Here is a 15,994-nt window from a genome sequence, read left to right as displayed (position 1 = left end):
TGAGGAACCCATGTGAGCCGGGCATCAAACACGAGTCCCAAGAAGCGGCAAGTGTCCACCACTTCAAGCAGGTGGCCGTCAAGGTAAAGGTCAGGGTGAGGGTGGACCGTCCGACGCCTGCAGAAGTGCATAACCCGAGTCTTGGCAGCAGAGAACTGAAAACCATGAGCCAGAGCCCATGATGCTGCCTTGCGAACGGCGACTTGCAACCTGCGTTCGGCGACTCCCGTAGTCGTGGAGCTAAATGAGATGCAGAAGTCGTCGGCATACAAAGAAGGAGACACCGACGACCCCACTGCTGCAGCCAGACCATTAATGGCCACTAGGAATAAGGACACACTCAACACCGAGCCCTGTGGGACCCCATTTTCTTGTGTATAAGAAGAACTAGAGACGGCACCGACTTGCACCCGGAAAGAGCGGTGCAATAGAAAGGTTTGAATAAAAGCCGGGAGCCGACCACAAAGACCCCACTCATACAACGTGGCGAGGATGTGATGCCTCCATGTGGTGTCATACGCCTTCCGCAGATCGAAAAATACAGCAACAAGATGCTGACGTCGGGCAAAAGCCGTACGGACAGCAGATTCCAGCCGCACCAAATTGTCCACTGCAGACCGGCCCCGACGGAAGCCACCCTGGGATCGAGCGAGGAGACCGCGCGACTCAAGGACCCAACACAAACGCCGCCCCACCATACGTTCGAGCAATTTGCACAAAACGTTGGTGAGGGTAATGGGACGATAGCTGTCCACCGCCAGTGGGTCCGCACCGGGTTTCAAGATGGGGACAATAACGCCCTCCCGCCATTGCGACGGGAACACGCCTTCGCTCCAAATGCGATTAAATATCGCGAGAATGTGTCTCTGGCAGTCCCTGGAGAGATGCTTCAGCATCTGCGCGTGGATGCTGTCTGGGCCTGGTGCTGTATCAGGGCAATCGGCGAGGGCGGCGAGGAATTCCCTCTCGCTGAAAGGAGCATTGTATGTTTCAGAACGACGCGTGTGGAATGAGAACGGCGTCCGCTCGGCTCGCTCCTTTAGAGAGCGAAAGGCAGGGGGATAGGATGCAGTCGCAGAGCTCTGAGCAAAGTGCGCGGCTAGCCGTTCAGCAATGGCGGCAGCGTCCGTGCAGACAGCGCCGTCCAAGGAGAGCCCAGGGACACCCATAGGGGTCTGGGAGCCATAAATCCGCCGGATCCGGGACCACACGTGCGAGGACGAGACACGGGAGCCCAGGGAGGAGACGTACCTCTCCCAGCACTCCTGCTTACGCCGTGCAATAAGACGACGGGCGAAGGCACGGAGCCTCTTAAAGGCGATGAGGGTCTCCAGAGACGGGTGCCGCCTATGACGCTGGAGACCCCGCCTACGGTCGCGAATAGCCTCAGCAATCTCCGGCGACCACCAGGGGACAGCCTTCCGCCGAGGGAGGCCAGAGGAACGGGGGATGGCAGCCTCGGCCGCCGAAATGATGGACGTGGTGAAAACACGGACCACCTCGTCAATGTCACCCTGTGGGGGAGACGCAATGGTTACAGCGGAAGTAAAAGCTGGCCAGTCAGCCCTGTGGAGAGCCCAGCGGGGCAAGCGCCCAGAAGAATGACACTGTGGCAGTGACAAATAGATGGGAAAATGGTCACTGCCACACAGGTCAGGATGCACCCTCCAGTGGAGGGATGGGACAAGTCCAGGGCTGCAAATAGAGAGATCGATGGCCGAGAACGAGCCATGGGCCACACTGAAATGCGTGGGAGCACCGGTGTTCAAGAGGCTAAGGTCGAGCTGAGACAACACATGCTCCACGGTCCGACCGCGATCATCGGAGACAGTCCCACCCCACAGAGGATTGTGGGCATTCAAATCGCCCAGAAGCAGCAATGGTGGTGGGAGTTGAGCCAGCAGCGCAGCCAAGACATGGCGGGGGAGCTCCCCATCCGGAGGAATGTAAACAGAGCAAACAGTAATAGCCGGCGAGAGCTCAACCCTGGCAGCAACTGCCTCTAAAGGCGTCTGAAGGGGTACTGGCGAGCTACAGACAGAGTGGTGAACAAAGAGGCAAACCCCACCTGACGCTCGTTGACAGGCAGCACGGTTCTTATAGTATCCCCGATAACCGCGAAGGGCGGGGGTCCGCAGTGCAGGAAACCAAGTTTCCTGCAGAGCAATGCAGAGAACAGGGGAATCACTCAGAAGCATCCGGAGCTCTGGCAGGTGGCGGAAATAACCGCCGCAGTTCCATTGGAGAATGGAAGCAGGAAGGGACTGGGAGGGTGTGAAGGCGACTAAGAAGCAGACAGCGCTTCAGAGCCAACCGCCGCCACTAGGGGAGAGTCAGCCGAGTCCATAGGAGAGGCCCCCAAGGGTTCCGTGAGGGCGAGATCCGCGGCAGAGGCGAGGATCTCCACCTCATCCCCGGAGCCAGGACTATGTACTGCAGGCGGTGCTGAAACCGCCGGAACGTCCTTCTTCTTGGACACATTCCGTTCCTTCTTCTCGCGTCTGCCCTTAGGGTGAGAGGGCTGGGAGAGCTTCTCTGAAGGAGCGTCGGAGGCTGACGACGACGCAGAAGCCCTACGACCAGCAGGTGGCGGAACCTTCAGCCACTGGCTGACATCTGGCTGGGAAGGAGAAGAAACGGAGGAAGGGACAGCCCCGAGGGACCCCTTTCGCGAGAGAGGAACCGGCGGAGGCAACGCCGCCGGAGAAGGAGGGGGAGGAATCGAGCCTCCCGGTTGTGGAGCAGATGTCACTCCCGAAGTAAGCTTGGGGGGAGCGACAGAAGAGGGTTTGTCCCCAACTGCTAAGGGGGCAAGAGAGGAAGGCTTGCCCCCAGGCACGAGGGGGGCAGACAGAGATACATGGCCCCGAGGGCCCACTGAAGGCGGCACAGATGAAGCGACAACCGTCGCTCGTGCGGGCGACGATAACGTGGCTGCAGCATAAGATGTTCGAAGGGAAGCAGGATACAACCTTTCATATTTCTGTTTAGCCTCTCGATAAGTAAGCCGGTCCAGGGTCTTAAATTCCATGATCTTCCGCTCCTTATGAAGAACGGGGCAATCCGGCGAGCATGGAGAGTGGTGCTCCCCACAGTTAACACATACAGGCGGAGGTGCACATGGAGAATCAGGATGAGAGGGGCGTCCGCAATCTCGACATGTAGCGCTGGATGGGCAACGGGAGGACATATGCCCAAACTTCCAGCACTGGAAGCACCGCATCGGGGGAGGCACGTATGGCTTGACGTCGCAACGGTAAACCATCACCTTGACCTTCTCGGGCAAGACATCACCCTCAAAGGCCAAGATAAAGGCACCGGTGGCCACCCTGTTTGTCTTGGGTCCTCGATGGACGCGACGGACAAAATGCACACCACGTCGTTCCAAGTCGGCTCTCAGCTCGTCATCGGATTGCAACAAGAGGTCACGATGGTAAATAATCCCCTGGACCATATTTAAGCTACTGTGGGGAGTGACGGTAACAGGGACGTCACCCAGCTTATCACACAAGAGCAACGCTCGTGACTGGGCTGGGGAGGACGTCTTGAGGAGGATGGACCCATTCCTCATTTTTGACAACCCCGCCACTTCCCCAAACTTATCCTCCAGGTGTTCCACAAAAAACATAGGCTTCGTCGGAAGAAAGGAGTCACCATCAGTCCTGCTGCAGACAAGGTATTGCGGTACGTAAGGCTCCCGCTTGGCACTAGATCGGCGTCCCTCCCATGGCGCAGCCAACGAGGGGAACGTCTGAGGGTCATACTGCGCAGCATCGAAGTCGACTCTACCTCGCTTAGAGACGCTGGTGGCCGTGCGACCACCAGCTTGATGTGATTTATTGCGCTTCATTGCGCCACATCCGCCCAGATGCCACCTACTCCGAACGAGGGCTCTCCCCAAGGGCGCCACCCAGCCAAAGCAACGGGTACCTGGCCGATATCCCGTTGCCCGGAGTCCCCGTGCCCCAGACAAGATGGGCACATACTCCTTGGCATGCATGGGGAGGAAACAGCTCAGGCATCTGTAGTGCGATCCCTGCGTGGTCAGGGGGCTACCACCAAGAGGGTACATGACGACCCCACCACAACGGACTGGCTACCGTGCTGGATTTTAGGTGTTTAAAGGGTCCACAGTTGTCGTAGGCGCTAAGAAGAAGAGTGCGCACAAGGCGAGAAGGAGACCACCCAGAAGATGTTGGGCGTAGTCCCCCCCACACGACAATAGGTAACATGCAAGATGGTGGAGCATGATGGACCAATACAAAAACACCACGTAAGGTGTCCTTCCCCAAATGGCACGCACTGACGACGGAAATTTGGAAGAAAAAAGGAGGTCAAACCCAAGAGGGGACCATCACAGAAGGCCGAAACGTTTGAGACTCCTTTTAGTCGCCTCTTACGACAGGCAGGAATACCGCGGGCCTATTCTTACCCCCGAACCCGCAGGGGGATTTTCATTGGTATCCAAACTTTGTCACTGGTAGATTTCTTCAGTGATATTCTTGGGCCGGCAGGGTGGTAAAAATGCTCAAAAACAATGGTCTTTGTAGGCTGGCTTTACTTCATGCTTTGTTGTACCTCATACGTCATCATATGCATTTTGGAAATACGGAAGAGTCCGATCCCGCCCGTCTGCTTTGACCCATGACGTCACAAATATGGTGGAAGCGACCATAAACCACAATTCCAATATGGCGCATATAAAGTCGTTACGTACACATTATAAGAGGACAAAAATACATAAAAAAACACACACACATTCCACAAAAAGCCTAATGACACTTAATGGGACAAACGCAGGAAATAGGAGTTTTTGGGTGGGGATAAACTAAATACAAACAAATTTAGACACCCACCCCCATACAAAACCACGCAAAATGACGAAAAAACCGACATCGCAAACTCCCCAAATACCACTAAACACAATGTCATCTGGAATCGAACACTACCCTTAACCTATGTAGCTCAACAGCAGCTCTCGATCCCATAAATTAGGACCTAACACTTCCCTTGACCTATATAGCTCAAAAACATCTCCCGATACCAATACCAACATTCACAGCCACACATCGGGATCAAACACTTCCCTTGACCTGTTATCCTTACGACATCTCCACATACAGCCGTCCCTGGTGTGAGACGCCGGAACTTTAAGTAAGCCTCATTTCTTCACGACATACTGAACACTTCACGACTTCATCTAAAAATCCGAATAGTTGAAGATATTTTATCAGAGACAATGCACTGTCCCCCATCATAGCCGACAACTGAAAACTGTTGACCCTGTCCGTCATATCCATACCTACCAAAGACATAAAAAAAACAATTTACCAAAATTCACACACGACGCCACACACTGAAACTACACCAAAAACATCACCTAACACACCACCAGAGAGCACCACCGATCACATCAAAATGACACCTACAAACACGCCACTCTCACAAACTAAATTCCGCGCCGTAGTGACGTCACACACCACAACAGCCTTACGTCACGGGTCAAAGCCGACGGGTGGGATCAGACGCTTCGGCCGACGCTGCATTTTTACGATGGCAAGATGCAAAAAAGTGCCATTCAGTCGCCAATCCAAAGTCTTCTTGTTCTTATACTGACTACCACTTCCATCTGAAACTATATCAGCTTCATAACCTTGGGAAAATTTTCTTATATACTTTTGAAACACATTACAGCCAAAGTGTTGTGCTCCAAGTAGTCAATTAGAATGCAAATTGAAGAACTGCAAACTTCATCTTTCTCATTTTTAAAGTACAGAATAAATGGATGCACTGTTGCCTGGTCACTGACCCAACACTAACCTTGTACTGCATCCTGAATCACAAATGTAAAATTTTCTGCAAAATCAGCTAGCACTATGCATTCAGTTTCATGAAGTTGTGCTTATTTTGTCCTTCAAAAACTTACTTTGGATTTTTAAAATATAGTGGTAACTTGAGTTTTTGTAAGTTATCAATTAAAGATTCCAAGTACTCTTCCTGAGATTTAACCACTGTATCATTTCTGCCTTGTCAGTTGTGACCCACTGTTTGAAGGTAATACTGTCTGGCATTTCCTCATCATCTTTGTGAAACAATTCAATAACAGTTTCCTTACCAGGGCATTCATTACACAAACTCATCATGCAGTTATAACTGTTAGTGTCACAGACCATTAAATCTAGTAACTCTTTGTAATTAAGATCACTGAGTTTTGCACTCACAATCATCAGTTTGACACTTTGATGCTATAAACAGACACATATGGAGTGTGTCCATGAGGATCCAGCCAAAATACACCACTTAGGGTGGAGGTCACAAAATTTTGACCTTCCAATTTTGCATTCAGGATGAGATTTTTTGAAAGCTACATGAAGTTCATTTAAATTTGACAGCACTAGTCAATTCTGCTTTGTTACTTAATTCCAATAACAACAATCTTTGCAACCTGGGCACGTTTTACTGTTTTCATCATCTTCAAAAAACTGCTGGATCTTTTAATTGTTTCTTCACTTATACCTAGGCTACTCCTTTCTTCTTTCCTAAAACTGGAAAAATGCCTTGGTCTTTCACTAATTTTTGGGTTAGTTTAACCAAACAATGAGAAAAATTGAATTCATGAACTATGTTTTCTCTTTACCATGGGTCAGGGAGCAAACTAAAAATAACTTTTTCCTCTTTAGATGTCACTGAACATTTAATTTTTAATTTCTTTATTAAGCTCAAATACTCAGTGTCAGATAATGCAGGTGGTAGGTTTTCCTTCTTCTTTAGAAATAATGTTGGTATCTGTATTATTAAAGCACGACTTCAAGTCTCTTCTAATTTTGTCTGAAATTTGTTGAACCTTATTTTCAATAGCTGCTTTTCTTTTACTGCTACTTAATTTTATTATTTTCAGAGCAGGAGATATGTCTAACTTAGAACAAGCAAAATCCAGTATGCTAACACCTTCTACATTACAAATATAAATGTCATTAACAAGACTACATGATTCTGGTTCTGGATTCACAACAAATATTTTTGTTAACAATTTGGGCACAGGGAATTTCTAGGAATCACATTATGTTTCACTTGAGAAGCTGTTTCACTCTGACATAACAAGGGCAAATGTGTACGTTTTATTTCCCTCAAACTTTCAGTAACAGACTTTTTATGAACTTAAAGTGGACCACAGCACTTTCTTCCAAAAATATGGTTGTACTTCAGAATATATTTCTTCTCATGATAGCCACACACTGGTGTTCCAGAACTTACTCGAAATTTAAATGAAGTTTGTCTAACTTCATCAAAGTAATTGACATTTTTTCAAGTTTTTTTGAAACTTAACTGTAAACTGTTTTGTGACACACTTCACTTGCTATCTGTTCCACAGAGCACTGTTCAACCATATTATTGCATTACACTTAATCTGCCAAAATTAATTACATATTACACACAGAACAAAGCACATAACACATTCAACACTCTTTAAGTATGTACATCCACTGTAACAGAGGTTTCAGAACAGACTGACTACAACAATGCCACACCCAGCAATAATTTAATTCTTTATTGACAATAAACCTAAACGTAAATGGGCATTTTTATTACCATAAAACAAAAGTGAAAGCTCTTATTGTTTAATATTGCATTATTAAAAATAAACTAAATGAATATTAGGTGATAGTGTTAACTAAATATGTCACAAATTTTATCACAATGAAACAATAAACCATTTAAATAGGCAACAGCCAGAAGATCAGTTGTAGAGTAATGTGAGTTATTTCTTTTCAAAAATTTATATCTTTGTTCACGAGTCATTCCATGTCAAATCAACACACCTATGTTACCTCAACCCTCTTTGATTTTGCTGGAAGTTGGTATACTTATAGCGGGAACTGAGACTAAGAAAAAATACCAAATTTCAATTTTTTTTTATCTCAAACCATTCCTGAAATATGGCTATTTAAACTTTACAAAGACCAGCCAAAAATGTGTGAACGGACTTTTTTAAAATTGTTCTAGGAGCTGCCCTAATTGGGCTAGAGAACTGGGAAAGGTGTCATTTTGCAGCATTTTGCATGCTCTTTCCAGGGATATACAACAAAACATAGCTTCTAATTAATAACCTTTTTCAAAATGGTAATTAATATTTTGATTTAATTTTTTTGGAAAAAGCACATAATTGAAAATTTTCAAAATATTTCCATAACTACTTCATACTGTTGCAAATCACATGGCAAAATATAAATGTGGGATGATGGGTTCATTGTTAAAAAAAAAATTATTCTGGATTCTTGTTTTTCACTAACGGCCCTAGTTTGACCAAACTGACCTTTAACAAACAGGAATTTCTTTAAAATATACTGAAAGGTAAGTAAAAAAAATATTAGAAATATCAAAACATCACCTTATTAAACCAAAACTAATCAGCATATTTTATAATTAAGTTGACTGCTTAATTTAATTTCATACAACTTCACTAACAGTATATTAACCGATATAACAAAAACAAGAAATTGAGCATTTAACTACAAACTGAAATAAAGAATGGATAAGTACAAGTATTTACATAATAGTTCTGGTCCATGATGTTTGAAATGGAACTATTAAACAAATTAAATACGCAATGCTTGTTTTTGTGTAACAGGTATCTGTACAGAGCTAAATTTAACACAATAGGTACTAACAATAATTTTGAAACAACTTTCTATAAAATATACATTAATACTAACCTGAGACAAAAATTAATTTTTGAGTTGAAAGCAGTTTCCCAATAAATTGTCTTTGAACTTCACATATTACATTTTAATAAAGCTGGCTGGGTTTGGTTTACATCACTTTCATTAAGAATGTATGTTCTCCCTGTCGGAGTAAATGGATTCACTTTTGTGAGAACACCCACAACTGACACCCACAGGACATCTGCATGTGCAGGATAAGACAATGACTTAGCTGGTCCACATGGATGAAGAAAAGTTATTTTCACTTCATCATCAAGTTCTTCGTTTTTTTCTAAAATGTACCCAAGCCACCAGTTTCTGCCATATACAGTGGTGACATAGCCTGATACATCTTGTAACTTCAGTTTGTCTGGTGATGTAGTTACTTCCCTCTCCCAACTCTGCATATCACCTGAGAAGTATTTGACTATTAATTTTGATGTAGTGTTGGGGATGAAAGTGTGAAACTGCTGTGTTCCTTTGATTGTCAATGCCTCTTCCAGATGGCTTTTTAAGAATATCTCTGAAGCAGCATAGTCTTCTTGAGTGGAATATGCAAAATCAACATTTGTGATATTATCTACTGCCCACTCAAATAGATCTCGTGCGGTTTGGATCTGATTTTGGTATGGCCTTTGCAAACTTGCACGAGCTGCCAGTTTCTTTACTGAACCCCCTACTCCATCACAAGGTCTTTTTCCATGTGCTGTGGCTGAAAAGTGCCACTCAGCTTTTATGTTGAATTCTTCCTCATGACTGCAAAGGTTCAGGAAGTTTTTCTAATTTTTAAACTGAGCGGCAGAACCGTCAGAATAATAGTATATCTTTCTTGGAATCTTTTGAAATTTATTTGTTAGATATGAAATTAGCTTCTTTTTAAAGGTGTAAACCGCAGTTGTATTGTGCTCCAAGCAATCAGAAACAATGACAAAGCTCATATGCTCAATTTTGTCTTCCTGTTTGTAATATATAACAAAACGATGAATGGTAATCTGTTGTCTTGTCCAGTGGAAACTCTGAGCTTCATCCTGTAGAACTATACTATAATTTTCTGAAAAATCACATATGACAACAAATTCAGATTCCATAAGGTTTTCTCTTGTGGAGTTAAGGAATGTTCGTTGTTGCTTGGCAATGAAGTCATGCCGAATCAAAGTCGACATCTTACTACAAAATAAGTATGAATTCTTCAGAAGTTTTCTGAACAATTTCCAGATTCATCGGTCAACTGACACCCACTGTCGGAACTGAACTTGTTCAATTAAGTTTTCATGAAAAGTGTCTCAAAATTTTACATATGACAGTTTCTCCTGGGCAGTATTCACAGTTTCCCATGTTGCAATCAACTGATGATGGGTTGCAAAGCATTTTTGCAATGCACTGCTTATAATTGTTTAAGCCGCTGTTTGTTACTGTATTTAGTTTGGCATTTTCTACAATAATTTTATGTTTTGGTGAGTTGTGCACACGCAGACAGTGTGCCACTCCTGCCAGCTAATACACAATGTTTTGGTCTCAACTCAGCAAATTTAGAGACACCTATTTTTATGTTACGAAACTTTTCTTTAAAATGCTTGTAAGCTTCTTCAAGGTTACACAAAATAAGTCATTTTGATATTTCTGATTTATTTCCACTTGTTTCTGCAATTGTCACACAATCCTTAATACCTGGCATTGCCCTGCTAACAACCATTTTCATAAAAAGAATGTACAGTTTTGACAGTTTCTGTTGGTAAACACTTCCCTGGTTTTGGGTTTGGACCTTCCATGAATCCTTTCTCTTTCAAAATTTTTTTGGACTGCCGAACAATGTAATTAGGAGCATTAAATTCCCTCATTTTCCTGACACTCCACTTCTCAGGTAAACTTGTAAGAATCATTAGTTGTTTTGTTCTACTTATAGAAGTTTTAAAGTTTCTTTTAAGTTTTTCTAGAATGGATTCGTCAGTATCAGTATCTGATGAAGTTTCAGGAGCAACGAAAAGTGTGTGTGTCATTGATGAGATTTTCTTCACTTTTGATTTGGCGTAATGCCTAGATGTTAATTTTCTCTTGTCAATTGGGGACTCACCTAGTTCTTGAAGTGTTGTGTTAAATGTTTTAACAGCTACTGAAGTTGGAGTGAAGTCAGGGTCTTGGTCTCGGATGATTATCTCTGATCCAGAAGATTCTTCAACACTCATCACTGATGGGCTCTGGTGTCTTTTTCAATTTGGTTACATCTTTACTACATTTATAACAAATCTTGGCACCACTTTGTATTTGAGGAAATAATTTGGGCATCCATGTTGTGACATTTCTCAGTTTTTTTCTGCCTCTAATAAAACGATTTGACTTCTTCAATGGATTACAACACTGCACTCTTACAGGACTGCACTTTTTACTTCCATATTTATACAAAAACCAATTATAAACTGTCCTTCAATGTATCAATTTACTTGAAAATGAACTATTAAATATAATAGAGACAGACTGGTCAACACAGAGGTAACAATTGATGTGCATTAAAACCACAGTGCACAATAATGCTGTAGGCACACAAAGCATTAGAAGGTAACAATGCAGACTACATCTCAACAATGGCTCCAGTCTCTGAATTATTGTACAGACATCAAGCCCTATGTATATGGTCTTCTACTGACGTACTACCTTAAAGGTCAGTTTGGTCAAACTAGGGCCGTTGGTGAAAAACAAGAGTCCGGAATTTTTTTTTTTATGAACCCATCATCATCCCACATTTATATTTTGCCATGTGATTTACAACAGTATGAAGTAGTTATGGAAATATTTTCAAAATTTTCAATTATGTACTTTTTGCAAAAAAAACTAAATCAAAATATTAATTACCATTTTGAAAAGGTTATTAATTAGAAGCTATGGTTTTTTGTCTATCACTGGACAGAACATGACAAATGCTGCAAAATGACACCTTTCCCAGTTCTCTAGCTCAATTAGGGCAGATTCTAGGGCTATTTAAAAAAGTCCATTCACACATTTTTGGCCAGTTTTTGAAAAGTTTACATGACCATATTTCAGGAAAGGTTTGAGGTAAAAAATTGAAATTTGGTATTTTTCTTAGTTTCAGCACCCACTATAAGCATACCAACTTTCTGCAAAATCTAAGACGGTGAGGTAAAATTTTTATTTAAAGTGTGTTGATTTGACATGGAATGACTCTCGCGGTCAGATATCTACATTGAAATTTGTACAGTACATTGCTTTCATATAGGTGTACAAACTGTGCAAAAAGCATATTTTTATATTCAGTCCCACCTGAGACAACTAACTCCAAACTTTACAAAAGTGAAAATTTTCAAATTTCAAAAATTCATAAAAAATTTGTAAGTGTTCTTGCTCTATATGAAGCTAGTAGTGTACAATCTTTAACTATAGGAAAAAGTAAACTCATAAATCACTCTTTGTTATTTTTGGGCCTAAAAAGTGGACTTCTGAAGATCTGGATAGTACCCAAACTTTTGAGGTCATTTTGACCTGTTATTTTTGAACTTAGGGTATTTTGTGTAATAGACAAGGTTGTAGAGGACACTTTTCAGAAAACAATAATGTCAATTGCAATGTTGTAACTTAACCTAGGGCACCAGACCGAAAAATCGTCGTGCGCATACAAATAAAAATGGCCGCCATCCAGTAAAGGTGCAAGATAAATTATTTTAAAAAACTGTTTTGAACTTTTCAAATATAAGGCAACCACATAAAAAATTAAAATATTTATAAATGGACTAAATAACCAGATACCACCCGTCTTCTTTGATGTCATAAAAATGTGGACATGAGTCACTCATTGAAATCCAATATGCACAGAATACATGCCATATGAATTGTCATTATTCCCATTACATTACATTCATTGGCTTCAGCAACTTGTAACCAGACTTCCACCTTTTGACATAATCTAGCCTTCTGGTTAAATATGTTCCATTGATTCTAAATCTGTTGACCTGTACCCAACATACAAGCAAATGCCCAGCATCTTAAGTTTTAAAATATTCTCATCTTTCCTAAGATTTGATCCAATCTTTCAACATTATAGTTACTCATGTTAAATACAGCAGCAATTTGTTCTATGCAGTTGACAATTCAAAACTTCACAATGTACACATATGCAAAATGAATGGCATTTGTGATTTTCTGTAATAGATCATGAATAATAGCTTATTATGATTTGTGTAACAACAGTAGTCTCCATTGCAAACATACGGAGAACAGCAGAAGCTGTAAACAAGAGACAATACAAGTTTTAAGAAATGGGGCACTAGTTGAATACATGTATGATGAATCAGACTACCATGATAATTGTCATTACTGCTAGGACAAGTAAGGTTGGAGAGAATGGCAAGTCACATACCGTAACAACTACCCCTGGTATAAAAAAATAGAAATGCAGACAATCAGTCACAAATATTTGCAAGCTTCTTCAGTAAAATAACACCTTTGCAATCCCAATTGGATCTAAGGCTTTGTAAATTGCAGTAGAATTTCCAACTTCTGCACAAGACATAAATGTACGATGTGTTACATATCTCATGGTCTGAGGAATGAGACTATACAGCATCTATGCTCTCCACTAATGAATGAGTTCCTGTGTTTTGAGGTATTTCAATCACCGACACGAAAATATACGAGAAACATCTACCCCAGGAGAAAACTGTGAAGGCCTAGAGTGTGATGCGGAATAATGCCATCTTGGTTCTGGTGACAGACATTTGTAACCTACTCCATCTTTGGCCAACCGGCAGACAGTATTTAAATAAGCGTTTTCCTGTGTTTTGTACCAATAATAATTCAAAAAATTCTGACAGGAGGAAAACCATTCAGTTTCTGAATTTTTACAATATAACTACACTTTGCAATCGATGGCATAATTTCCAATGAAAAATATGAGCACATGAACTGCCCAATTAACAGTCATTTGATGTAGGCCCATCCAAGTTGATAGAGAAACATCACGTAGGTCGGGTTAGGCTGTAAGACATGTACAAAGTTATGTTTTGACAGATCTTGAAAAAAAAAAAAGTATGACTAGAAGGTAAGGGGCGAATTCTGCACCCTTAACGCACAACATATGTAATGCTATATTCCGTATAACGTCGGTGATACCCTTTTATCCAATGCTTGATAAATTAACACATAAGACGTGATTCTCTCTTACCATTCACCAACATACCTCACTAAGATGTATTAGCACTGCACTTCGAGTCAAGCTCACGTCAATGTTACAATGTTTTGCATTCACCAGCACTATTCCGCTCAAAAATGTAAAAAAAGCAGATAACTGCAGCTGCCACATGCATTTAACCTCTAATACTGTCCCGGCAAATATTTTTTTTTCTGAGCTCGGGAATTCAGATTCTTCGCCGAATTTGGTTTATTCACATTTCTTGTTAAATCGCAGATCACATGTTGTAAATAACTCTTATCCACGCAACTTAGTAGAAAAGCACAGCCCATATGCCAACTTCTAACGCCCCAAATTATAAGACTACAATACCTTCATCAGTAATGTTGTCCACATAGCCTTCGGGATCATCGAAGTTAGGTTTTCCGTCATCATGATTTTCTGTTTTGTCTTGTTTATTGGAATCAGCGTTTTGCGCTGATTTATCGCCATCCTTCTTCTTAGCCATCTTGGAAACCTCGTGGAGACAGTAAGATCAGACGCTACACATTCGACTAAATGACGCTATCGATAAATATGGCTCTCAAAGACAAACCACTTCAGACATGCGCTTTGAACCCTTGTTGAAACCACGAAATGGCCCGTTCAAACGTAACGTTTTATCTGCGAGGATTACCTTGCTGTATTTGGTAATCCTTTTTAAACTATGTCCATACGATTCCTCTTTTTCATGCATAATGACAGAGAAATGGAAACAAAAGGGTACGCACGAGAATTTATACGTAGACACACGTGCATTCTCGGGCTCACACGTTGCCTCAATGCCCTTAGTATACGTTAATGGCAGAACTACACTACTTCCTTTAGTGCCAGACACTATTACGATTTACTGGTGTTATCTTTGATTTGAAACGGAAGGTGCCATATCCATTTTTAGTAAGTCTATGATTTTGGAATAATTAGCTGTTTTGTATTATAACTTCCAGTAAGCTGTTTCGAAGTAACGGCACATTGAAAATTTGTCACAAGCACGTCACTCTTATGATTAAGTGTCAGTTAATAACGGATCAACGATATAAGTGTTCAAGAGGCACTATGGTAAAATTTACCAGCTAGTCGTTCGGACTTACTTAAGAGGGGTGGGGTATTGTGGCAGAAAATAGAGACGATAGAAGGACGCCAAAAAATATAATTCATGCCTTGCAAACTGCAACATATGTATTAGAGAGAACTCCAATATAAGATTCTATACAACAAAGAAAACGACCCAAACCATTGCAAAAAACTTCATGTTCTCCAGAAAACCAGATGAAACACACGCATTTAAATTGGAACACTTTCTGGTCAACTTTTTTGGACAAATACTTCAATTCGAGGTTGCACACAGCAGCTTAGACGTTTATAAATGATTTGACGTGAAATCTGAGAGACACCATAGAATAAAGGTAACTGCCAGATCTGTGGAATGGTCGACTGCCATTCATTGAACAGTAGGCTACTTCTGAATTCCAGATCTATGGAAATCGATAAAATTTAAAGGAGTAAGTTTTTTATCAACCACTATTAACGAAATAAATAGCAAGAAAATAATGTATATGGACATCAAAGCATCTGCATCATCCAAGACAAGAATTATCACATAGTTGTCTTACATTGTTTTATAAACTACATCTTCAGCGAGGGAGGAGAGTCTATATGTGATCTGGAACAACACTTGACGAGCGAAAAATAAGACCTCCTCAACAATAAATTGAAAAGAGAAAAGTTCTTACCATTTATAGGTCTTACTTAAATGTTGCAATTAAAGTCAATGAAAATTTTTTGATATCTCTTTCTGAGTAAATTCATGGGTTAGTGTAATTGATACTATCGAGAATTGCAGAGTCAAAGGATATGGGTTCATGTCCTATATGCAAATATTTTTCATCCTAGCATTGTTAACACGTCTGTGACTTTCGTATGAAGCAATACAAGTATGTTCTGCAATATTCTGTGATATTAACTGTTCCGTCTGATTAGAGAATGAAGGATGAAATAAATATTTGTCTATTTATCTGTTTATTTCCTAGTATGTGACGTTTTCTGAATGTACGGTTAAACAGAAATCTAAGAAAACAGCTTAAATTGCTGTGAATAAAATGAGGAGCAATAACAT

General features: G+C 41.6%; 1 protein-coding gene across 1 annotated transcript in view; it reads right to left on the bottom strand.

Moving 5' to 3' along the window:
- Nucleotides 1–14,397, bottom strand: part of LOC124776339 (eukaryotic translation initiation factor 3 subunit B) — an 82,778-nt gene extending 68,381 nt beyond the window's left edge. The window contains exon 1 of the mRNA XM_047251285.1: nucleotides 14,212–14,397. Coding sequence (XP_047107241.1) covers nucleotides 14,212–14,347 — 136 coding nt within the window. The 5' untranslated portion in view covers nucleotides 14,348–14,397. The remainder of the gene's footprint in view (nucleotides 1–14,211) is intronic.
- Nucleotides 14,398–15,994: the final 1,597 nt, after the last annotated feature.

Source organism: Schistocerca piceifrons, chromosome 2, assembly GCF_021461385.2.
Source record: "Schistocerca piceifrons isolate TAMUIC-IGC-003096 chromosome 2, iqSchPice1.1, whole genome shotgun sequence".
In the NCBI taxonomy this organism is placed as follows: domain Eukaryota; kingdom Metazoa; phylum Arthropoda; class Insecta; order Orthoptera; family Acrididae; genus Schistocerca; species Schistocerca piceifrons.
Note: the sequence above shows the minus strand (reverse complement) of the source record. Positions and strands in the feature narration are given on the sequence as shown.